The sequence below is a fragment of the Podarcis raffonei genome, chromosome 9 (genome assembly GCF_027172205.1).
Source record: "Podarcis raffonei isolate rPodRaf1 chromosome 9, rPodRaf1.pri, whole genome shotgun sequence".
NCBI classification, from domain to species: Eukaryota; Metazoa; Chordata; class Lepidosauria; order Squamata; family Lacertidae; genus Podarcis; species Podarcis raffonei.
Window position 1 is genome coordinate 30,193,799 of NC_070610.1, and position 25,105 is coordinate 30,218,903.

Sequence of the window (25,105 nt, forward strand, 5' to 3'; positions counted from 1 at the left end):
AGGGGCAGCCATTTGTATCAATTTCAATGTGGTTTCAAGCCTAGGTTTGGAATTGAAACTGTCTTAATCTTGGTTGCCACAAAGCTCTGGGGGGGGGGGACGTATCCCTGTTGCTTCTTACTAGATCTTTCAGTGGCCTTCAGAGATTGACCACAATATCATTCAGGATCACCTGTCTAGAATGAACGTGGGATGCACCATGCTTCAGTGGCTCTGCTGATGGACAGACCTTAGATGACGAGCTATTGCTCTGCCTCACAGGTTTTCTGCTCTAGAGTTCTATTTTATCCCAGAGCTATCTATCTAACGGCCACATTAAGCCAATGGGTAAAAGAAGCAACATACAGATGACAACAAGCTCTGAGGTGGGACATTGAAATCCAACATTGAGTTGGAATCAATGTTATTGATGGAGCAGAGAACATGTTTCTATTTGAAACTGTTTGCAATGCATTCCCATGACTTTCTTAAAAAATAAAAATAAAACCCTCTCCTCCTTTACATCTGGCGGTTCCCTCATTGTGAGAAATGAGGTTACAGGGAACCAGACAGAGAGCCTTCTTGGTAGTGGCTCCCACCCTGTGGAACACCCTCCCTTCAGAAGTGAAGGAAATAAGCAGCTATCCTATCTTTAAAAGTCATCTGAAGGCAGCCCTGTTTAGGGAAGTTTTTAATATTTAATGCTGTGTTGTTTTTAACACTCGATTGGGAGCCGCCCAGAGTGGCTGGGGAAACTCAGCCATATGGGCGGGGTATAGATAATATATTATTATTATTATTATTATTATTATTATTATTATTATTATTATTATTATACATTAACTGAAGATCAAAGAGCCATCTATGAATGGATGGATGCCAAGAAGCCCTAGCTGCACTACTCCTAACCAGCCACTCCGTTCTGTCTTCTGGGCGTAAGGTTTCGCACAGACGTTGTTGGCCCACAACTCCCTAGTCAACTGCCAGCGGTAATTGGGGTTGTAGCGCAGCAACATCTGGCAACTAAAGGTTGAAGAACGCCAGTACGGTAATGAACTGTGCAGAATTGAGGAAAAATAAGGGTTACCTACTCCCTTCCAACCACTAGATGGCGCTGCTCCTCTGTTCTCACAGCTACCAGCAGCTAACGCCGCTCGTCTCCTAAAGCTCTTTGCATACTCTTTCGCCTCTTAGCTCTGAGCCGACGGACCAAACCAACTGCCGAGATAGAAACAGGGGCTCCCTCAAAAGCCTTGTTCCTTGTACCCTGAGGGAAGTCCTAATAGTTGCGTCTCCCCCCATTTCCGGGTGCTCGGTGGGACAGTTCCGGCGCGGCCATTTGAGTTACAACGGCGGGAAAGAAACAGCCGAAGGGAGCTCGCGGTGAGTTCGCTTCTCTCGCGGAAGCTGTCGGGCCTGGCGACTGAGGGGGGCGCGCGCCACAGCCGAATAGTTCAGCTCAAGGGGGCACTTTGGGCGGGGGGGGGCGCTAGGTGCAGAGGCCCAGGGGCCCTAGTCAGGGAGGGGGAGCCGTGGGCTCGAGAGGAGTTATGAGGGGGCGTGGCCAGAAGGAGTGGGGCTTATCGGACGTTAAGGTAGAGCGCAACAGAGGAAGGCCGTGGCCCCAGGCTGCGTGCCGGGGGCGGGGCATGGGAGCCGTTGTTAAGCGCGCGCGGGTTGTCAACGGTGCCAGCGGACGCGCCGCGTGAACGTTGAGGCAAAGAAAAGAGTTCTGAGGGGCGGCTGCTCTTCCGGTTTGAATTCGCTGTAGCTCAGCGAGGGAGCTCTTGGGAGCGGCTCTGGCATTTTATTTTATTTTAGCCAGAAGCTAATCATAGAATCTTGGAAGGAACCCCGAAGGTCCTCTAGTCCAACCCTCTTCAATGCAGGAATCTGAGCTAAAGCATCCATGACAGGTGGCTGACCAACCTCTGTTTAGAAACCTCCAAGAAAGGAGAGTCCACCACCTCGGGTGGGAGCCCACTGCTGAACAGCTCTTACTGTCAGAAAGTCTTTTCCAATGTTTAATCGAAATCTTTCTTGCAACTTGAAGCCATGGGTTCGAGTCCTACCCTCCAGAGCAGGAGAAAATAAGCATTCTCCCTCCTCCACGTGACAGCCCTTAAGATATTTAAAGATGGCTGTCATGTCTCCTCTCAGTCTCCTCTTTTCCAGACTAAACATATATTTCAAGCACTCCTCATAAGGCTTAGTTTCCAGACCTTTGATCATCTTGGTTGCCCTCCTCTGCACACCTTCCAGCTTGTCAACATCCTTCTTAATTTGTGGTGTCCAAAATTGGACACAGTATTTCAAGTGTGGTCTAAGGCAGAATAGACCAGTACTATTACTTCCCTTGATCTGGACACTACTGTTGATGCAGCCTAGAACAGCATTGGCTTTTTTTGTTGCTGCATCACACTGTTAACTTATGTTAAGCTTGTGGACCCCTAGATCCTTTTCACTTGTACTGCTAGTAAGCCAGGTGTCCACCATCCTATATTTGTGCATGTGGTTCTTCCTGTCTTAAGTGCAGAACCTTATATTTGTCCCTATTGAAATTCATTTTGTTAGCTTGCGCCCAGTTCTCCAATCTGTTAAGGTCATTTTGAATTCTGATTCTGTCTTCTGTGGCATTAGCTACTCCTCCCGGTAGGGGTGCCACCTGCAAATTGGATGAGCATCCTCTCAATTCTTTTATCCAAGTCATTTATATAGACGTTAACAATGGGACCAGGACAGAACCCTGCAGCACCCCACTTTTCACTTTTTTCCAGGAACTTTTTTCCAGGAACTTTTTTCCAGGAACGAGGAACCATTAATGAGTACTCTTTGGGTTCGGTCAGTCAACCAGCTACAAATCCACCTAACAGTTACCTCGTTCAACCCAAATTTTAACAGCTTCCTCACAAGAATATAATAGGGAACTTTGTCAAAAGCCTTATTGAAATAAAGATACACTATCTCCACAGCATTTCCCTGATCCACCAAGTCTGTAATTCCATCAAAAAAAGAAGAAGAAAGAAATCAGGTTGGTCTGGCATTACTTATTTTTAAGAAACCCATGCTGGTTCTTAATAATCACAGCATCCTTTTCTAAATGCTCACAGACCGACTGTTGAATTAACTGTTCTAGGGTCTTCTCTATGGTCTTCTCTGGTATCAATGTCAAGCTCGCTGGTTGGTAGTTACCTGGACCTTCCTTTCCCCCTTTTTGAAGATGGGGACATTTGCCCTCCTCCAGTATGTAGGGACTGCACCTGTTCTCCAAGAATTCTCAAAAATAATAGACAAAGGCTCTGAAATTACATCCGCAAGCTCCTTTAGTACCCTTTGGATGCAGCTCATCAGGCCCTGGAGATTTGAATTCATTTAAAGTAGCTAGGTGTTCCCTTACTACTTTTCCTATCATGGGCTGCAGCTCGCTCCTTACATCATTTGTAGTGCCAATCTTTGCTGGCTCAAGAGTTGAAGATAATCCGCTTTTAGTCTTAGCAGCCAAAAAAGAGAGAGAAAACACCTCTAGCTTTCTCGCCAGGTTGACTAGCTTGGGGGGCGGCCGGTTACTTTACATGCTTTAATCTTACATCCCTGTAAGACAGGCAGATAGCATTCCTGTATCTCTGTCATCCACAAGGTGGAAGTAGGGAGGAATAGTGGGAAACAAACCAGACACGATTTTGGTAGCCACACTTGTTCGTGGATTTACTCATCTTCATAAAAAGTGGAAAGTGTATGTCTTATTGTTCCACCTGAATGTGATTATGAAGTGTGTGTGTGTGTGTGTTTTTCTCTTTTCAGAAGAAATAAATTCATCTTAAATTAGCAGTACAGACAAGACGAGCAAAATATGGAAAACGGTGTTCGGTTAGTAACTATGAAAAAAAGTATAAGTTCATTTCCACTTTTCTCAACAAAATTTACATCAGTCTTGTCCTTGGCATTTTTTTAATAGATTAATTTGTCCTAAGCAAGTGTAAATCACAACATCTGTGCTGGTAAAAGAGTGTATAGATTACAAGGGAGTGTTAGTCAGCTATAAGAATATGAAGGTGTGCATATAACTGAAGAACTTGCTTCTAGAAGTTTCTAGAATTTTGACCTATTATATGGAAATTACATTTTTTGCAAGATCATACTGGCTTCTTAATTGAAAGGAGTAATACAATAAATATCATCTGGCTGAGTCTGTATGTCTACTGTTGAGATAGGTGCTTTTCAAAAAAATACTATTTTACAGTAAGCAGCAATGACAGATCTGCTGTTAAATTTCTCTCAGCAGACATAGCATCTAAGCCCCTCTGTGCCTTCCAGTTCTCATCTCCCACCATATCTTTTAACTTTCACAATGGCATTCCACAAAATAATAATTTCATTAATATGCAATACACATATGGACAGAACAGTGATGGAATGTGTTTGTATAAGGAACAGCAAGATAAATATACTGACTGATTGAACTCCAGAGATGTTCTGCAAGCACCTGAAATACTCAAGCTGTATAGGACTGAGCTTGTTCTGTACTTGAATGGGAGACTACCTAGGACTGTGTGATTCTGTTTTAGGAAACTCACAGATACAAGTGCAATGAAGAGTTGATAAAGGTCCTGCTGAAAAAAAATCATAAATGTAAAATATAATATACCCCTTTATGGTAATGTTTCTTTCCCCCTATTTTGTTAGTAAAAAGATGCCAAAGAGAAAATCAAGGAGGGACTTCAGAAAGAAACTGGGAGTAAGTGGCACATATCTTTTTCATTCAAACACAAATGAGACATTTTCCACTTCTGTTTAGTTTTATTTGATTCACAGCCTTGAGATAATCCATACTGGAATTCTATGGGGAATTTTGAACTTAAACTTTTTTTAAAAAAGCCTTTCGCTCTTCCAACTATAGAGGTGACACATGATATCCCAAGTGCTTAAAGAGCATGATGCACTACAGAATCATCCTCCGTTAGGGGCACTATAAGTATACAGAATATGTAAAATACGTGTGTACAGAGAATGGGATAATGAATGGCTGACATTCAGTGGCATGGCATGACACAAAATTAGTACAGTCACTGCTGCTCTCCTCCCCTTACCCAGAAAATCTGCTGCTTGCCACTTTTGGATTGGAGATAACACAGTATTGATTCCTCAAATGCACACAATGGTGCTGTTGCTGTCAAATCATAGAGAATTCCCCAGTACCAGAAAAAAATATACAAAATGGTTACATCCTGCTCACTGACACACACATCTCTCACACATACACACTCATACAGCTTGGCTGTGAGTCTTGGAAGACTTGTTCCCTGCCTTGCAGGCCTTTTCCCACCTGGCCTGGGAGGGGAGGGCCCTGACTGACTCCAGCTATGAAAGCTGAGGCTGCTGAAAAGACTCTTGGGCTGGACTATTGTTTAGGAAGTTTTGTTTGGCTGGGTGTTTCTGTTATTAATTAAAAAAAGGATCTTTATTTTAGATCTTAAGATATATGTGGAAATTGTTCAATTTGGTTGTGTACTTTTTGGCGTCTTATTTATTGTTAATGGCTAATTTTGGCTTTGTAATTATGTATTTGTATTTTTTTCACGTTGTAAGCTGCCTTGAGCATGGTTTTAACTTTGGAAAGCCAGCATGCAAGTAAAATGTTGTATGTATATATGTATGTCATACACTACATATACACAGCTACACAAATCTCTCTCTCTCTCTCTCTCTCTCTCTCTCTCTCTCTCTCTCTCTCACAGACCACATATACAAGCAGACCACTCACATACTAGCGTACCTTCCCTCACACACATTGCATACATTTCACCCTCTCTGACAGATCATACATACATACCTTGCCTGCCCGCCTCTCCCTCTCCCCCCATCACACCACTATTCCTCTTTCTATGTCCAACTGTTTATCAATCACACAGACAGCATGCACAGATCCAGAAAATCCACTCCACAGATGAAATAAGTGTCTGTCATTCACACAAACATAAACCCCTATCTATCTCACCCTACCCCAAAGGCCAATCCCTTCCCCCCCCCTAAAAAAAAATACATACATAACCCCTGGTTTCTTGTCTTGTTTTGCTTTCTGCGGGTTTTTTATTATAGGAAATAGTATTTTGATAGAACATTTCTTTCTTGTTCTAATCCAGTATATGAATTTGTTTGAATTCTATTTCTTACGCTGAAAGAAATAAATCTCAATTTTCAGCTATTTGTTACAGATTCTGTTTTTTGAGGGTCCTCCCCAGGGATACCATGTCAAGTTGCACTTTCATTTTAAACTGCTTTCTCCTTAGGAACCAGATGTATCAGGTATTTTGAAAGTTCTCCAAACTGACCAAGCAGAGGAACCTGATGAATTATTTGGTTAGTGATCGCATTTTGCCTTTTTAAATTGACACTAATAGTTACAGAACATAAAATAGAATCTGCTTCAGCGGTGAAAGTCGTGCCCCGAATCCTGTGAACAGTTTCAGGGCTGAGGCATCAGAGTAGTCCAAAATTACAAGGAATTGAAGTGAGAAATATAAAAATATGTTCTCCTCACATGTAAACAAGCCCATGAGGAGAAATGAATGTGCTGTCAAGCCCACCTCTTCTGACACATTACTGTTATCATGTTACTAGCCCTCCATGAGTTTTGAAGGTGAAGTTCTGAAATAGGACGACTGTTAATTTAATAAAGTGGTTGTGCTGGAAGGGACAGTTGTCACTGATAGTGTGCCCTTGCTCCCCTTCATGTATATGTTTACATTCGAGGTGGCCAAATGTCTGAATGCCCAAGACTGACCTGTGTTTTTATTGCTCACCACAAACACGATGGTGCAGTTCATTAATGCTAGATTTGTCTATGTTATCTAGGTGAACCTTCACAAGAACCTTTACATAGCACCGCTGTGTCTGCTTATGAGGAAGAAGATCAGTATTCAGATGGGTCAACAAGCAGTTCATCAGATTCTGAGCCAAAAAAGAAAGATACTAGAGGAAGGTACTACAGATGTAAATTTGAAAACATGTTTATCCTTGTAAAACATCATGTACCCATTCCTCATTCACTCACACACCTGTTAGCTTGACTAAAATATGCTAGGCATACTAACATTGGCCATTCATTCAGCACACTACAGAACTCCCATCTAATTTTCAGGTGCCTTTTCATGCAATTGAGAAGATAGCATCCAAACTATGTGAAATGCTTGGATGGTTTGATTGTTCCTTTTTAAACTTTTAACTAAGGATATGGAGGAGTGAACACAAGCATGATCCTTCCTTTTTATTTGAAATATAGGGTGCGGAACTGCAGGCCAATCTGGTCTGTTAGGAGTCCACTTTCGCCCACGAAGCCATTATCCCCAAACCATGCCCACCTGCCCATCAGCTGACATCACTGGTGATAAGCAGAGATTAAATCCTGCTCAAAAGCGCTATGTGAAGCAGCTTGTGTGCCATCTGCTTTCAAGAGAAACGCACAAGCTGCTTCAAACAGTGCTTTTGGAACCCAGCACGAAGCAGGATCACACCCCGATCATACCAGCTGATGGGAAGGGAGAGCAATCCTCCTAAGCACTGGGCTTGGTGTACAAGAGGGCTTGTTCCAAGTGTTTGCCAGCTTGCTGCTGTTGCCAGCAAACTTCAGCCTTGTTTCTCTCATGCCTGTCAATGGTGGAGAGGGGAGAAACAAGCTCAGAACTTCCCAAAGCACTAAACATGGGTTTAACAATGTCCCTTTGCTTAAAGGGGAGGCAGGGCAAAGCACTGTTTGAAATGAGAGGAGAGGAGTGAATGTTTCAGTGGGCACATTGCAAAGCCACAGATGGGGTTTTGATAGGTGGGCAGCCCCATCCACCCTGCGAGGCCTATGATGCAAAGGATCTGGCCTGTGAAGCCAAAACGTTTCCCCACGTGTGTTCTAAACCAACTTGTATGTTTCAAAAATATGACTGTAGGAGTATTCCTAACTTTAAGGTCTAAACAGGATTATTATTTGCAATCAATACATTATGTAGCAAAAGTGTATAAATATACTGCATTATTTTTCTTTGGCTCTTTGTACTCTACTGTGTCATCAAGACTGAACCGTTAGCTCTTGCAGTACCTTTCTGAGTGGCACATCTGTGTGACTCCTAGGAACACATTGTAAGAGATATTAGAGATTTGTAAGTTGTCTCAGTGAATTAAGCTTCAATTCCTATCAGCACATACTGTTGTGCAGTATCGGCTCCTTCAGCTCTTAACCACTATGCAACACGACACTATGCAACACAAGCCATATAGCTTTTTGAGTAACTCAGATATACACAACAGTCGCATCCTTATTGTTTTCCTTGCATGAACACATCTACATACCATTCAATTCACATACCCTTTTGATCCCCACTATATTCTTGCTGGCTCTTTGATTCTTACTGTCAGCATTGGACAAATCCTGTGTGCCAACAATGAAACTTCTTAGCAAGAAAAGAAGTGACCTTTTGATTTTTAAAGCTACATGCCAGAATATACTGTATTGCATTATTTTGTATCTTTTTCTAGCAAATGTCAGCATATCTTGAAATCAAGATCAGAGAGAGAAGTTTCTGAAGAGGAACCTGTGCAAGAGAATATGGTAAAGAAATGAAGTTAAGATTGTGTGTCCTACTTTTACTTCAGGAAAACAGACAACAATATATTGAAAATTCCAATATATTTCCAATATATTGGAAATAAATAATTGGATATCTATGTTTTAAATATATATTATTATAACTGGGTAATTAATTCTCCAGATTTCAAGCAAGTATGATTTATTTACTACTAGCTGAAATCTCATGCTAGCTAAGGTAATGAAGAATGAATATCGGTAATATTATCTTCACATGGCATGGCTCTTAAAGTCATGACTTGGCCTTAGAAATCATATACATACACACACACACACACACACACATATATATATATATATATATATATATATACATACACAAATTCCCTTTTATATTATAATTTCCCTTCTAGGAGCTGAAGCTCTTAAATGCATTTACCCCAATCTAGCAAATGCAGCTTTTGAGTGCTCAGAAAAGAAGATTAGCACAAGTATGATAGTTGAGGAATGGCAGATATACCAGGAATTGTATGTTTGGTGCACAAAGCATTGTATCTTTGCAGGCACATTATGTATATAGGCTTTTGCAGACTCTTGTTTTCTGTGTTGAGGTAATTGTCTGCATGTCTTCAGACTACACAGAAATTATGAATGTTAGAAACTTATTTTAATGGAAGTTGACACTTAGGCTTTTAAATAGTGGTGCTCTTAGTCTAATATTTCTACAGTACAGCTCAGCTGCTTCCCATGTGCTCACTATAAATAGCTGCTTATATTGGTCCAGTTGTGATCACAGTTGTCATATATGGTAACAACTTGAGGCTGTTTTATTGAGGCTGCAAGTGCCTCATGGCTACCTGTTTTACAAAATTTTCATGGTACCTTTATTGGATGTAACCTACTTTCATTTAGTTTTTAATTATGTTTGCTGTGGGAAAGCAAGGTAAATTGTGGCTCCCTGCAGCAAGTATTCATATGTTTCTCACAGACTGCAGAAATCATTGCAGATGCATGTTACATAAAGATTTATAAGTGATGTTTCCATAATATGTAAAGCTGTTTTTATACTGGGGGGAAAGTTTGCATCCGTTCCTATAAAATGAAAGGCACTGCATTTGTATTCTCTTTAATCTGAGAATAATCGCCTGACTGTTTTCATTTAGAGAGCCACAGAGTCTACATCCAGCACAGAGGACTATAGATTAACATCTCCGCTGCCAGTAAGATGCAGCTCTTCAGAATGCAGAATATCAGATAACATTCCAGATCTTGTGGAGGACTTGAATACTGATAAGGTTAACTATAAACTTTGCTATGCACCATAGCTGTGAGAACCTTTGTCCTAAGAATGATGCCTTTTGGCACATATCTGGGTCTTGTTCTTTTTAAAAATGTGTTCAGAAAGCATTAGTGAAAAAACACAGTGCTTCCTATATTTTAGTTTCTGGTATTTTTTCCACAGTGGTTCTTTCACTGGTGCAGTTTATGTGTGTGTAAATTAGTTAGGGGCTGGTGAAAATGGGCAAGTGTCCTCTTGACACCGTTTCCTTGTATTTCCTCAACATGCCTTGGTCAGAACTAGCCAGAAACACTTGTTGAAAAAGTGTGAGTTCAGACAAACTTCATAGCTGCTGCTCCTGCCTAATGTGATCTAAAATTTCAAAATAAAAGCATTTAAATGTATGTATATTTATTTGACAGATGCCTATTATGAGTGCTGAATGCCACAAGAATCAGAAAGAGGCTTGTTCACCAGAGATGGAGACAGATTACTCAGGTGAGAAAGAGGTTGTGTGGTGTTGTTTTGTTTACAGTGGAGGGGATCCATGGATAGCTTGTCACTCACTCCACTGCACAGGAATTTTAAAATTGGGGCACTTACCCTGATAGTGGTAGCTCAAGGTGGTATTCATGGTTCCCCACCAACTCATAATTTCATCCCCACAACAACCGTGTGAGGTAGGTTTGGCTGAGAGTCGCCCAGATCCTAGTCTGACGCTGTAGTGAAGTTAGGAAATTTCAATAGACAAACTTTGGTCAAGCTGAAGAAAAGCACTGTGGGAAGACCAAAGGCCAAAGGATTTATGGGAAATGTGTCCTTAAGCTGCAGACTAGCTAGCTGTCTCTGGGAGTGTGAATGCTTATCTCTGGCATCTGCAGGAAGGAAAAACCTCTAGCTGATTACTGGTGATTTAACTCCTGGTTACTAAGTGTAGTCCCGGTGTGAACATGGGTTATCAAGCCTCATTACAGGAGAAGGAGGACCTGGTATGTCTCTGAGAAATTTGGGGAGGAAACTTTTGATCCCAAGGTCTTGAGAACAAACAAGCCTCAGTTGTCACAATCTGAGTTATTATCCAACTAGCTGACCATTGGTAAATTTAAAATAAAACAAGAATTCTGATTGGTCTTGAGGTCCGATTCCACGTGGGGTTTTACAGAATAAAAATCTTAGGAAAGGAGTTTGTGGGTGCAGCTATCTGCCCTTCTGTCAGGTGCCATCATGCTGACAGTCAACTTGCTACATTCATATGCGTGTCCTTTGTGATGAAGATTCCTATTGTCTTCTTGAGATGCGGATGCAACCGAGGACTTTTTGAATTGCTCTAACCTTTCTTATGTTCTCGTTTTTGTAAGTACGTTTAGCTAGCAATGCTTTACAATGTTGTTTTTCTGTCTGAAACGCTATAAGAGATGTGCCTACTTTTAAGTATGTTTAATTTTGTTTTTTAAATAAATTTTAAAAAGAGGATTTCCTATTGGTTCTGCGTGCCTTTCTGGGGAAGTCTGAATCCAGGCCTAACCATTTAGCCTCCTACTGAATTTGTGAATTACTGCCTGTAATTTGCAGAACCTGTTGAATTTCTGCCTGCATTTTGTGGAAAGCAATTGCAGGGTGGGGCAGCCGGTAACTGGGAGGAGTAACCTTCTCCCTTGGGTAATCTTCTGGCTAGCCCTGGATACAAGGGAGTGGTGGCCGCATCTACCCTTTTGATGTGTTTTGCCCTGTAAAAAGTATATGTTGCGGCACCACCTTCCCTCTTAGTTTGGTCTTGCTGGACGGTAGGATGGGTGGGGAAGGGGTGAGTGGCCGTAACATTACTACATGGTGGCAGCGTGGCGGGATCGAACTTCCCTACAGAAAGGCACTTTGATTTTAATTTGAGCACGTATCTCTTATAAGTTGCAGACATTTTATTTTTATCTGATGGATAGTTAGGAATCATGGAAGGCAGAGTCCCCCATAAGAATACAATGTGAACGGTGGGTGAATGGGGGCCGGGTGGAGAGAGTAGCTCCCTTCCTACTGCAGCAGAACCCCCCCCCCCAACAACCAATTTCTAAAGCAGACTCCTCCCCCTTGTTCTTGGAGCATTCTGAGGGAGAAGAGAACGCCAACCAATTAAGAACTAAGAACTTCTCGGAGGGGTGGAAGAGAGTCGTGCAACTCTCAGAGCACAATTGGTGCGTCGTTTAACCAACAGCTATCACCTCGCGAGGAAGTGAAAGCTGTGATTGCCTCTACACCTCCTAGAGGAAGCTATCTTGTTTATGCAGAACCGAGAGAAATGGAGTTTTCAGCCGGCGAAGCTGTCAAACGGGTGCCAGATCCCGTCCAGGGAGGATTTCGGTGCCAGGAAAAATTTCCCGGAGTGGGCCAGTCCATCATTACTGCCCCAAGAACCAGCCGGATGGCGTATGAGTATCAAGACTTGCCACGACAAATGCGGGAAGCATCTGTGGAGGACGACGACCTGGAGCGTCCGTCCCGTGAAAGTCGCAGACCAGTGAGACGTCGTTCGCCTAGTCCAGTCCGGGTCTACTCGCCAGTAAGAGCTTGGGAAACCTGTGGGTCGGCGCGACGGTACGAGGAGGAGGAGGTAGAACCATACCCCCAACCCTCGCGTGGATACGCAGAGGAGGGACTTCAGCATCCGGATGGACAGGTGCCCTGTTATCGTTATGCCTCAAGATATGACTGTAGCCCAGAACTGCAGGGAGCAATTCCAAGACAGGCTCCTCAAGGGTTTCCTTTGAGCAACTTTGACTTGCGTTTGTTTCCTACATACCAGCCCCCCACAGACGTTTTTAGTTATTTAACTCTCTTTGAAGTGACCTGTCGGCATATGGGGGTGCCCTTGAGAATGTACATGACTATTTTGCGCTCCTTAATTTGTGGGGAGCTAGTTGAGCTGATGGCCCATCTCCCTTTGTCCCAGGCAAATGACTATGAGCGTTTTAAAAGGCTGGTGATGCAGAGGCCTGGGTTTCATGCTGAAAATTATAGACGAGCTTTCCGGAAGGTGGATAAATGCAACCCCTCAGACAGTATTTCTGTGTATTCTTCGAAAATGGCTCAAAATTTTGAATTATGGCTTTTGGCTGAAGGCGTTGATACTTTTGAAGGACTAAGGCAATTGCTGTTAAAAGAACAATTTATGCAACAATTGCCCCCTGAGATTGCAAGCCTAGTCGCAAATCAGCATCCAGCTACTTTGGAGCAAGCGACCCAGCTTGCAGAATCGTTTAAATTGAAGCGGTCCCATCTGACGAACAGGGGACAGCCGGGAGGGAACAGACCAGCGGCGTCGGCTCCAGCCGGAAGATCTGCTCCCCCAGCTAAGGAACAAAGTAAAGCCACCCCCATGCCTACAAAAGACTCTTCCATAGCGGGGGGTGACCGCTCGAAACTTGCTCCTAGTTCGGGACTGTGCTTTTATTGTAAAAAGCCTGGCCATGTGAAGGCAGCTTGCCCTCAGTTGAATGGTAAAAAGCCCCCAGCCTTGACATCGACCCCTGCAGTGCGTATGATTCAGCGACCGGCGGAGGACTGGGAGGCTGAGCAGCAAAGTTCAGGAACTGAAGAAAAACCAGTCCCAGATGGGAGGGGTGGGGCAGCGCCTGATGCTATAATTCCCAAGACTGCTGGAACCACTTCTAATGCTGTTACAGTGGGGCCACTGAGTACAGGGGCAGGACCGAGGGTGCCACATGTTAATTGGGCTAATTTAAAATTTACAGCACCCATTGAGATCAATGGAATTGCTGTGAACTCTTTCCGAGACACGGGTTCTGATATCACCAGCGTGTCTAGAGATCTGGTTTTGCCCATACAGATGCAGCCTGACCCCTTGAAGATCAGCCCATATGGCGTAGATGAGATTTTCCAACCTACCGCCATTGTTCCAGTGTCCTATAAAGGCTACACTGGAAATCAACTTGTTATAGTTCATGATCCTGAAGTGTGTAAAAGCCCTGTTCTGGTGGGAAATGATTTGGGATTTAAGGTTCACCCACAGCAAATATCGGTGAACTCTTTGTCAATTAAGGTCTCACCCACCCAGGCACAGGTGATGGAAAACTGGGGAATGACACCTCAAGCTTTGAGGGCTGAGGGAAGCCTTGTCCCAGATGGGATGGGTGGAGGTTTGGCGCCTGGTGCTACAATTCCCGCAACCACGGGGACTGCTAAGACTGCTGTTCCTGAGAACCCGGTTGGGGAAGAGAGTTGGCTTAATAAGTACCGCCACTCCTTGCGTTCATTGGTCCAACTCAGCGTCTAATGCACCCCCCAGTGCTCACATTCGTCGAATTGCTGTGCCTTCCTTTCGAGGCAAAAACTCTGATACTGTGACTGTACCAAATGACTTAGTTTTTGTCCCAGCTGATTCAGTCCGATTTTCGGAAAAGTAATTCTAGTGGTGGAAAATTAATCCCCCAACCTGCAGCCATTGATCCAGTTCCCTCCAAGGATTTTAAGGGGGATCATTTTGTTCCAGTCCCCGAACCCCAAGTTTGTGCAAACCCTACTTTGGGGGAAAGTGTTTTGAAATCTACAGTTCCTTTCCAGCAGCTTGCAGCAAGCCCCCTTGCAACGCAGACTGAGAAAGATGCAAGCGTGTCCTGATAGCTGAGAGTCAAGAAGAGGAAGGGGGCCACCTCAGCCTAGCCAAACCCTTCGAGAGTTGTGAGACTCTTGCCATGACGGGGGATTCTCTGTTGTTTGAAGTAAAGCAGAGATTTGGTCAGTTTCTCCTAGGTTGCCTAGAAGCTGCGGAAAGCCCTCCTTGCGAGACTGACTCTGTCTTTTTTTGTGTCTAAAAAAGAATTTTTCTATCCACAGCTCAAGGACTTTAAAGACCCAGTCGATATGTTTAATGTTTTTCAAAATATGTTTTGTAATGTAAGTGGTTTTGTTAAAAAGAGAATGAAATTGGTGGGTCCTTTACAACATTTCAGTCCTGGGAAACAGCATGGTTGTGTTATGAGTAAAATTGTTTTCACGTCTGGTGGGATCATCAGCCTGCCCAACCCCTTTGTTCAAAATCTGCTGAAAACTTTGGTTGAGCTTTACCAAAGGAGCTCAGAGTTTGTGTCAAACCAGTCAGGTTTTGCCAAGCTCCTAGATAATCCTTTGTCCATGCTCAGAGGGAGATGGGAGGAGATTGAGTTAATTTTTCTCAATTCGTGGCCAGAACGCCTTAAGCATGTGCAGAGGGTTTTGGCACGATTGCGAGAGAAGTGTCTAAATGTAAGTTTGCTCAAGGAGAAGTGATTTACTTGGGATTTAGAGTGGGGTCGGGAAACATCAAATCCCTGGAAGCCAAAATCCAGTGTGTGCAGGAATGGCCCCAACCACAAACCAAGAAGGGTGTACAATCTTTTCTAGGATTGGTCAATTATTATCAGAGGTTTGTTAATCATTTTGCTACTCTAGCTACTCCCTTGACCAACCTGTGTAAGAAAGCTCTGCCAATCAAAGTGGATTGGACTGATGATTGTCAGCGAACCTTTGAGTTGTTAAAACAGGCTCTTGTGAGTTCGCAGGTGATGCTAGCCCCTGATCAGTGGCGTCCCTTGTGGTGCAAACCGATGGCAGTCAAACAGGATTGGGAGGGGTTTTGCTCCAACAAGACAATGAGGGGAGTTGGCGACCGGTGGTGTATCTGAGCAAGAAATTGCTACCCCGGGAGCAAAATTATTTTACTGTTGAAAAGGAGTGTCTTGCTCTGGTCTGGGCTCTAACTAAACTCCGTCCCTATCTGTGGGGTAACACCTTTGAAGTCCAGACCGATCACTCCCCCCCCCTTTCCTGGGTGGAAAGAGTAAAAACTCTAACCAAAAACTGCTCAGGTGAAGCTTAACCTTACAGGATTATCCATTTAAGATCACTCATATCCCTGGAAAGGAGAATGTGGTTGCTGATACTCTTGTCACGTATGTACCAGTCTGTAAAGTGAATTGTTGACGTGTGAATGATGTTCCACTTGAGTATTTCCAAAATGTGTAAATATTTTGTTTTGATGAAATTTAGGGACTTAACCCTGTAATTTCATCTTGGAGGGGAGGGTGTAGTGAAGTTAGGAAATTTCAATAGACAAACTTTGGTCAAGCTGAAGAAAAGCACTGTGGGAAGACCAAAGGCCAAAGGATTTATGGGAAATGTGTCCTTAAGCTGCAGACTAGCTGTCTCTGGGAGTGTGAATGCTTATCTCAGGCATCTGCAGGAAGGAAAAACCTCTAGTTGATTAGTAGTGATTTAACTCCTGGTTACTAAGTGTCCTCCCGGTGTGAACATGGGTTATCAAGCCTCATTACAGGAGAAGGAGGACCTGGTGTGTCTCTGAGAAATTTGGGGAGGAAACTTTTGATCCAAGGTCTTGAGAACCAACAAGCCTCAGCTGTCACAAGCTGAGTTATTATCCAACTAGCTGAACATTGGTAAATTTTAAATTAATCAAGAGTTCTTATTGGTTTTGTGGTCCGATTCCACGTGGGGTTTTACAGAAAAAAAAGCCTAGGAAAGGGGTTTTGTGCGCGCACCTCATCCGCCCTTCTGTCAGATACCACCATGCTGACATTCCAACTTGCTACATTCATATGCGTGTCCTTTGTGATGAAGATTCCTATTGTCTTCTTGAGATGCGGATGCAACCGAGGACTTTTTGAATTGCTCTAACCTTTCTTATGTTCTCGTTTTTTTGTAACTATGTTTAGCTAGCAATGCTTTACAATGTTGTTGTTTTTCTGTCTAAAACGTTATGAGAGATGTGCCTACTTTTAAGTATGTTTAACCTTGTTTTTTAAATAAATTTTAAAGAAAAGAGGATTTCCTTGTTGTTCTGTATGCCATTCTGGGGAAGTCTGAAACCAGAGCCTGACCATTTAGCCCCTACTGTACCTGTGAATTTCTGCCTGTAATTGTGGAACCTGTTGAATTGCTGCCTGTATTTTGTGGAAGCAATTTGCAGGGTGGGACAGCCGGTAACTGGGAAGAGCAACCTTCTCCCTTGGGTTAATCTTCATGGCTATCCTGGGTTACAAGGGAGTGGTGGCCGCATCTACCCTTTTAATGTGTTTGGTCCTGTAAAAAGTATATATTGCGGCACCACCTTCCCTCTCTTAGCCTGGTCCCTCTGGATTGTAGGACAGGTGAGGAAGGGGCATGTGTCCGTAACATTACTACAAGGGGGTAGTGGCGGGATGCTGTGCCCCCTAACATTTCTACATGGTGGCAGCGTGTTGGGATTGAATTCCTAACTTTACTACAGACGCTCTAACCGCTATGCCACATTGGCTCATCATATTATCAGACCATTGCCTATTAGGTGACCTAATGGTCACTATTTTGCCTGCCAATATATGAAACAATAAGTGTTAGCATTGTTTTTTAGTGCTACCGTGCAGTGCTGTCTTCAATTTCACAACTGAAAGACAATGTTTTATAATGCCATCATTTAGGGATTTTATTTCTTCTATTAAAAGTTGGTGCAATTTTGAGGCATTTTAAATCATAAATTTTGAGGGTTGGCTGAGACCTATAATCTCAAAAGCTGCTTCAAAAACACCATTTATTTAGATTCAGATGCTGAGCCAGATTTGATAAAGGTTTGGGGTTCCAAAGACATGAAAAAGGCTGCCAGCCGTGTCAAAGAAACTGATGTTATTCTGGATGCATTTGAGAAAATAACAGCAAAATACAAGTAAGTATCTTTATGACTAAGATTTAACTTGGTATATGACTTTAAGCTCATTGACTACACTGAAATTGGGCATTCTTAAGCCACAATACTATGTGCTCTCTCTGTTACAGATTGGTTTGCTGCAGCTGTGCTGTTTAAACATAGTGAATGTTGTCATATGATTGTAACCAAAAGGCCAAGCCATTTTTACTCTGTTATGAAATTATTTTCCCCTGATACTACTTCCTAGGAACTCTGCCCCTGCTCACTCAACTCGCCAAGCCATTGCCATTCCCCTCCCCACACATTACTACCCTAGGGCACCCCCATAGTCATGTTTCTTCCTCTGCAGCCTTCTTTGCACAAACACCCCATGCTGATATGTTACTGTATCTCTTAAGATTAGTAGAATCTGAAGAGATACAGTAATCTTACGGCAGATTAAGAGCAGTAGAATCTTAAGAGCAAATTTGTCAGTTTAAGTTCAGTTGATGAATATTGTACAAATATGAGTAGTTGCTTGTTAATTAAATACATCTTATAAAGTACTACATTCAATCTGAGACATTTTGTCAAAGACAACAAATGGTACCATGAATGAAATATATGATTGTGGGAAGATTCTGTGGAATATCTGAGGGCTTCGCATCCTCTGATGTTGTTTAAAGCAGCAGTTTCCCTCAGTGTCCCTCTGTGCTCACTCCCATGTCATGACTGCTGTTGTTGTGCAGCCTGCCTTCTCTTCTGTTCCTCTGCCCCGTCCTGACTTCATGCAAATCCAGTATTGTGATGACGCACTACAAGTCTCCAATGGGCGCTGTGCAATGGCAACCTTACATTTTTATGTATATAGGAAGAAAGAACACTAGAACAAAACAAATGGGTGCTTATCTAAAACAATTCCCATCCCTCAAGTTTAAACCATAATGAGGATGAACTAACTAAATGTAATGCAACTAAATTAAGCTTTCAGTGTTTGAAGTTATAATTCCACGTGTTATTCAGTAGGAGAAATTTAGATAGTTGATGGCATTTTCCAGTTTTTGTCCACTCAAAGTATCAAGTTCAATACCTAGAATGTTTTTCAATATACTGATCAGTTCAGCATTTCTCTTTAGGTTTAATATACTGATTTATATGCATTCTTCCCTATTCAGACAAGGAGTGGAGCTGAAAAGCTATTGTAGGAAAGCTATTGATAGCTTTTCTTTTGCGTTCAGAGAGCAACTCACCAATAATGTAAGTACAGTTGTTCCCTTATTTCTGCTGTTCAGATGTAAGTGCCATTGCTTATGTTACCAAAACGGCACCATCCATGCACAAGAGGGAGGTACTGGAGTTTGCAGAAGCATTAAAAAAGGGGGGGGGAACCCTCGGAAAGGGAAAGCCCGAAAACAGCCTACAATGATAAAATTTGCTTATTGGCTATGGCATGCCAGCTAATGAAATGCTCTGCGTGAATAAGGCTGACAAATGGAAATGAGGGTGCAGCGCTGCCAAAATGCAAACAGACTTGCATTTGTTAGACCAGTGAGGGAAATGAGGGGCTCAAATGGATGGAGTGGTGGAAGGGGGAAAGCCCTCTGAAAATTATCTGTTCAGAGCTGTAGCAAGAGTGATCTGTTCTTCACAAGGAGGATAAGGGGATGGTTCACCATGTGGTTCTCAACAAATTGCACCTGAGAGAATGTGACCCGCATCAAAAAAAGGTTCCCTTCTACTGTTATACATACAAAGGCTTTGTTTTATCTGACATGATTTTTCCTCTGCTGTTTTCCCAACTGCAGACTTGAAAACATGTTTTTCAAATGACAGAGAATGTTTGAAAACTGAACTGAAACCTGTTGTATTATTTAATTCTGAAACTTGGAAACGATAGTGTTAACAAAGTGCCCACAGCAAAATTAAAATAATACTTAGTATGAAAAATGTTTGTGGCAATTAATGATTTAACATTTTTAAAGGACTCCAGCCATGTTTCTCAAATGGAAGAGGTATTGTAAAACAACCAGGAAAGAAAGATGAAGGGTGGGATAAATCTTTTAAATAAAACTTTGAATCATATTTTCCCCAGGTGAGCACTGATCCTTTAAGATTCTTGGCTTAGGATAATAAATACAAAGTCAGAACTATGAAAACTAAGTAACTTTCCACAAATTACAGAATCTTTGTAACTTACCTGCTTAGGCCCTAATGTTGGACTGAGCCAAGACAATGTCCCAACAGTTGGCATTCACCTGGGATTCTGACATGGACTTACTCATGGACTTAAAAGTTGTAGGAGCTGCATCCTAGTTGGCTACAGTAGGATAGTGTAGCTAGAGCCTTGGAAAGAGCACAGAAAGGAGAAGAAATCAAAAAGTAATGGTCACAGTTTTGGTTGTCTCTCATATGAGTAACCATGCCTTTTGAGCTTCCCTTGTTGACTCTATGTTATGGTTAGCCAACTCCTGCCTTCTAGCCAGCCATCTTGATCCCAAAGCTGCAACAGACATATGCTAAAGGGAGAAATCTGGAAATCACAGAACTCTAAAAGAATTGTTGTTTAGTCGTTTAGTCGTGTCCGACTCTTCGTGATCCCATGGACCAGAGCACGCCAGGCACTCCTGTCTTCCACTGCCTCCCGCAGTTTGATCAAACTCATGCTGGTAGCTTCGAGAACACTGTCCAACCATCTCGTCCTCTGTCATCCCCTTCTCCTTGTGCCCTCCATCTTTCCCATCATCAGGGTCTTTTCCAGGGAGTCTTCTCTTCTCATGAGGTGGCCAAAGTATTGGAGCCTCAGCTTCACGATCTGTCCTTCCAGTGAGCACTCAGGGCTGATTTCCTTAAGAATGGATAGGTTTGATCTTCTTGCAGTCCATGGAACTCTCAAGAGTCTCCTCCAGCGCCATCCTCCAGAAGCATCAATTCTTTGGCGATCAGCCTTCTTTATGGTCCAGCTCTCACTTCCATACATTACTACTGGGAAAACCATAGCTTTAACTATACAGACCTTTGTTGGCATGGTGATGTCAGAGACCTCAACTTAAAAAAAACCTCTCAGATTACTTGTAATTGGATATTTACTTCCAGAAACCCCATGGCTAGAAAATGTGAAACCAATGAATTGTAACCCATACAGTGACACATAAAAGCTGTGTCATAATAAAACAACTGAATAAAAGAGTAAATTAAGAAGCTATGCTGTATTACTAAAACCTGCACATTTTCATTAGGTTGCAGGTGCTGAGGAACTTAGAACAACAAAACTGAAAAATGCAAAGGTAAACAATTTCATGAATCTTCATTAATTGTATGGGTTCTGTCTAACTACAGAAGTGAGTATGCATGTTGGATTAGGACATTTCAGTGAATTAAGAGCTGGAGTTCGCAGTGTGCCCTGTGAATTTCACCAGAGGGAGAAGCTCTCCTTCCAATAATGATTAAATCCAACTGTTGTGGCAAGAATTTATGCCCTCGTGTTGATTTTGGCTCTGAGACATGCTAGTTTTAGAGGTGTGCTGCTTTGAAGCCCACGTTTTTCATCCATGATTGCTTTGGAGTGAATGGGAAGGCTAGGTTTCTGCTTCCGAGGTGGCTGTTAGAGGGAGAATGTTTGGAATCATGAGACAGGACACCAGAGGGCATGTTGTCTCTGTGGCTAATTGTATTGATTGAAATGTGTTCAGTTAACATATATAATCAACCTGATCAGGTGTAGTGCTTGTGTACTGCCGTCTGCAACTGAACATTCCCCAGGATAAGAAGCAAATCTGCATTCAGTACTCATTGCTGGAGACAGTTTATGAAAGGTGTGTGTGTCTTAGACCAAAATGTGTAGCTTTCATACAACTCCTGGCTCTCTTCCTGCCATTTTGGATGTTAAGGAGCATTATATTCACTATATTATGTGATAAAGAGCCCAAATAGATTGGTATGCCTTATATGAGAAAATGAATTTATTACAACTGTTTTGTTCTCTTGCTATAGCTTTTCTAAAAGCAGACATTAGTTTTGGTGGACATTTTTTTAAAAATAAAACCACTGGCATTAATGCCATTGTATTCATATTGGCAGGTATTGATTTTATATAATGAATGTTCTGTCCTCTTATACCAATTAATCAATTGGATTTCCTTTCAGTAAACATCACTTGTCCCCCTGTACATTAATTGTATTTATACTGTCACTCATTGTACTTATTATAGCAGGATCATGTGTACAAATGATGTGCACTTTATATTTTGTAGAGTGCAGGTGTACAAATGATTAAGGACTGACTGAAGTGATATCCAATGTTATATGCTGAGTAGGTCCACTGAAATCAATGGGCATGTTAGTTAAGGTCATTGATTTCAGTGGGTCTGCTCAAGGTATGACTTAGCTAGATATCACCCTTTGTATGTTTTGCTTTTCAGTCTTAAAATATATTTATTGTCGTTACAGATGGTGAGAGCAACAAATAAGAAAAGGCAGCGTTTGACAGAGGTCAAAGGAGAACTACTTAAGTATGTTCTCATCAGTTAAAATGTTTCATGAAATAACTTGAAATACATTTTAAATTTGTTTAAGTTTTAGACATAGTCCAGAACACTTCTTATATTTAAAGTTTAAAATGCTTTCTTATGATATACCTCTCATAAGCTCATTTGTGCATGTTTTTTTATATTCTGTAGTACAGTGGTACCTCAGGTTACATACGCTTCAGGTTACAGACTCTGCTAACCCAGAAAGGTTCAGGTTAAGATCTTTGCTTCAGGATGAGAACAGAAATCGGGCTCCAGCGGCGCAGCAGCAGCAGGAGGCCCCATTAGCTAAAGTGGTGCTTCAGCTTAAGAACAGTTTCAGGTTAAGAACGGAGCTCCGGAATGAATTAAGTACTTAACCCGAGGTACCACTGTATTTTGTATTTTATCGTGAATCATAAATTCCACTTGTTTGGTGCAATTATCAATGTTGACAGAGAATAATTTTATTGTTAGAGCACTGTTCTCTTCTTTGTTAACATGCATTTCTAAACACCGAGAAGCTTCATAAACACAATTTGCGACAACCTGTTTTCAAGGTGTTTTTTTAAAGATGATTCTTCGTGGTCTCTGTGGAGTCACATGTGGGTTTTGTGCAAAAGCAACATTTTGGAAAATTCTAGAGCCTCCTCTCAAATGAGTGGAAGCAAGTGCCTTCCTGCCCAGGTCTTTTTCAACTGACAGCTGAGCAGCAGTGTTGGATACATGTTATTCAGTCAACCTTTTCCATTAGCTTTTTGCTAGAAGTTTGTCTTAGTAGTTAAAACTTACACATATGTTAGTCCATTGTTGCTGATAATTTGTCACTGAGGCCGTCTTATGGATTTGAACTGTTTCAATGTGTGTTGCTAACAGACTTTCGCTAGGTAACCATCTAGCCTATGCTGTGCCATCATTAGTCACTATGCTTTAGATCTTAGAGCCAGGAAATCTTTGGGGGAACCATCCTGCAGGATTGTGTCCTCCAGGGAGGCCAGCTTGGTAAACTTCCATTTCTGCATCTACACACATAGCATGAAGGAAGTCAGGTTGCTTACTTTAAACTGATGTTCTTCAAGTGATCTTCTGTACAGTCACACATCTCTTTCTTGCTGTAGGCTCTTAGAAGCTCATCTTGAGGAGATAGATGGAAAAGCACTGAGGCATGCAAACAGAGTGGGCTCTGCACCTTTGAAGGGAAGGACAAGTCCTAGCTCCCATTCTATTGTATTTATTACTTTTTGTTTAATGCACTAAGGTAGCCTCGGCTGAAGGGCTGTTTAGAAATTCAATCAATCAGTAATCTTTGGCTCAGGAGCTTCTTTAAAAAATTGTTCTGTGGAAGTGAAGAACCCATGTGTGACTGAACAGAAGATCACTTGAATGTTAGCTACAGTTAACTACTTTTTAGCAGAACCAAGTAGCTCATCAAGGCACAACGCTTACACATTTGTGTTTTGCAGAACTGAACCACAGCTAAAGAAACTGGAAAGAGAATATGCTGAACTAAAAGGAGAACTATCCACTCTCAGGAATGCAGTTCAGCTGGTGACTGATTTAAAGGATCTTAAACAAAAATATGTCAATGTCAGAAAGGAAAACCCACAAGAAAAAACAGTAGTAAGTATATGTTTAATAGTTTGATGCCATATGCAGTATTTCATTACTTTGGTAGAGAAATCCTCATTGTTGCTACTGTTGTTTTGGGCAGCTGGGTGGGTGGGAGAATCCATGGCAGAGAAACCACCCAAACCCTGTTGTGCTCATTCTGAAAGGGCTTATTGTGGTGGTAACATTTAACCTCCCCCCGCCCCAAATTCTGTGCTGCTCCAGCCTTTTCTTTTGTAGTTGCCTCCCATCCAGTGGGAGGGAAAAATTGGTATACCAGCTCCAGGGGTAGTGTATTCAATCATCTCTCAGCAGTCCCAGTGGCATGCCGAGGGAAAGAAGGGGTTTGGATCCAGCAGATCCAAAGGCACCTGATCCACCCTTGGTGCTATTACTTTTGGGGCATACAAAAGTGACACTGCCCACCTAGAGGGAGATCCAGTATATCCTATGGCCCCTGGAATGCCTTGCCAGGCTTCCACTCGATTTGACAAACCTGGTTCTGAATAGTCCCCAAACTACAGTGAGTGGTTAGTGTTGATCTGGGTGCAACTGCATGGGTGGGTGGGGCTGTGACTGGATTATTTCACAAAGTGTTTTAATACTGCCTTTCTTAGAAACATTGTCCCCCCCCCCCCCCCCCGTTTTCTTCTTTCATAGTATGGTGCCTCTAGCCTTCCTGCACTCCTGGTGGAATCACGAAGAATTTTAGGAGCTGAAAGCCATGTTCGCCGTATCAACTCAAAATTACAACAGGTTTTAGATTCACAAACGGAGGACTAGACATATATACATATAATTTACACTTTACTGCCTAACGAATACCCTGCCATATTTTAAATACAACTACACAGCAGAGACCAATTGAAATTAATGAACATTACTAAGTTATGTCAATTAATTTCACTAGGTCTAATTGGAGTAAAACACAGTTGAATGCCACCCCACTGACACCTCTAATAGAATTGTAGTTGAAGCAGGAAATTGGAAGATTAGTCCTTTTTTGAAGAGATTTTTCTCAAGTGGCTGAACTATTCATACTTTTAGTGTTGCTATCTGAACTCAGCATAAAAAGCAATAAATGCTTTTTTAAATTGCCAGTTAAGTTGGAGGCAAATAGGAAGTAGTGGAATAGGACAGAAAGCTGAATATAAACAAGATAAGCCTTGATAGTTTTTTATGGCAAGCTTGAGAAGTGACCTCACTGCTTGCTGTCAAGCCCTAAGAACATCTGAACAGCAGCATGTTGGCTACCTGTGGCCCACGGGGTAGTATAATTTACATTAAGCTACTTTGTTTTCCATCACTAACATAATTAAAACATACCAAAGAAAAACATTCTAAAATGAAGCAGGTGGCTTGTCCCCTCTTCTGCCAATCTCACACTCTGTGCGAAACAATTAATATATGTGTAGTTGGACATGTATGTGAATTACACAAATCACTTTCTACACTATAACTTTATTCATTTGACTATTTAGCTGTACTAATCCATT

General features: G+C 42.1%; 1 protein-coding gene across 7 annotated transcripts; it reads left to right on the top strand.

Moving 5' to 3' along the window:
* Window positions 1-1,217: 1,217 nt before the first annotated feature.
* On the top strand, window positions 1,218-24,916 carry CENPU (centromere protein U). 7 transcript variants are annotated; one of them, XM_053402519.1, is made up of 12 exons: window positions 4,616-4,714; window positions 6,267-6,336; window positions 6,832-6,958; window positions 8,503-8,575; window positions 9,715-9,846; window positions 10,253-10,328; window positions 17,412-17,535; window positions 18,672-18,753; window positions 20,733-20,780; window positions 21,943-22,004; window positions 23,465-23,621; window positions 24,270-24,916. In XM_053402519.1, exons 1-12 carry the CDS (start codon window positions 4,631-4,633, stop codon window positions 24,390-24,392), a joined length of 1,158 nt encoding a protein of 385 aa, XP_053258494.1. In that variant the 5' UTR covers window positions 4,616-4,630; the 3' UTR covers window positions 24,393-24,916. The 7 variants fall into 7 exon arrangements, with proteins under 7 accessions (XP_053258490.1, XP_053258492.1, XP_053258491.1 ...); XM_053402520.1 differs by lacking the exon at window positions 9,715-9,846; XM_053402515.1 differs by lacking the exons at window positions 17,412-17,535; window positions 18,672-18,753; window positions 20,733-20,780; ... (1 more) ...; window positions 23,465-23,621; window positions 24,270-24,916 and adding exons at window positions 1,218-1,362; window positions 3,781-3,846; window positions 12,110-16,661 and having other exon boundaries at window positions 4,663-4,714.
* The last annotated feature ends 189 nt before the right edge of the window (window positions 24,917-25,105 follow it).

Bases quoted from the DNA above. Each gene is read 5' to 3' on its own strand.
- CENPU (XM_053402513.1), top strand. From the start codon at position 4,631: ATGGTAATGTTTCTTTCCCCCTATTTTGTTAGTAAAAAGATGCCAAAG. The intron at 6,959-8,502 runs GTACTACAGATG...ATCTTTTTCTAG, and splicing joins AAGAAAGATACTAGAGGAAG to CAAATGTCAGCATATCTTGA. The intron at 8,576-9,714 runs GTAAAGAAATGA...GTTTTCATTTAG, and splicing joins AACCTGTGCAAGAGAATATG to AGAGCCACAGAGTCTACATC.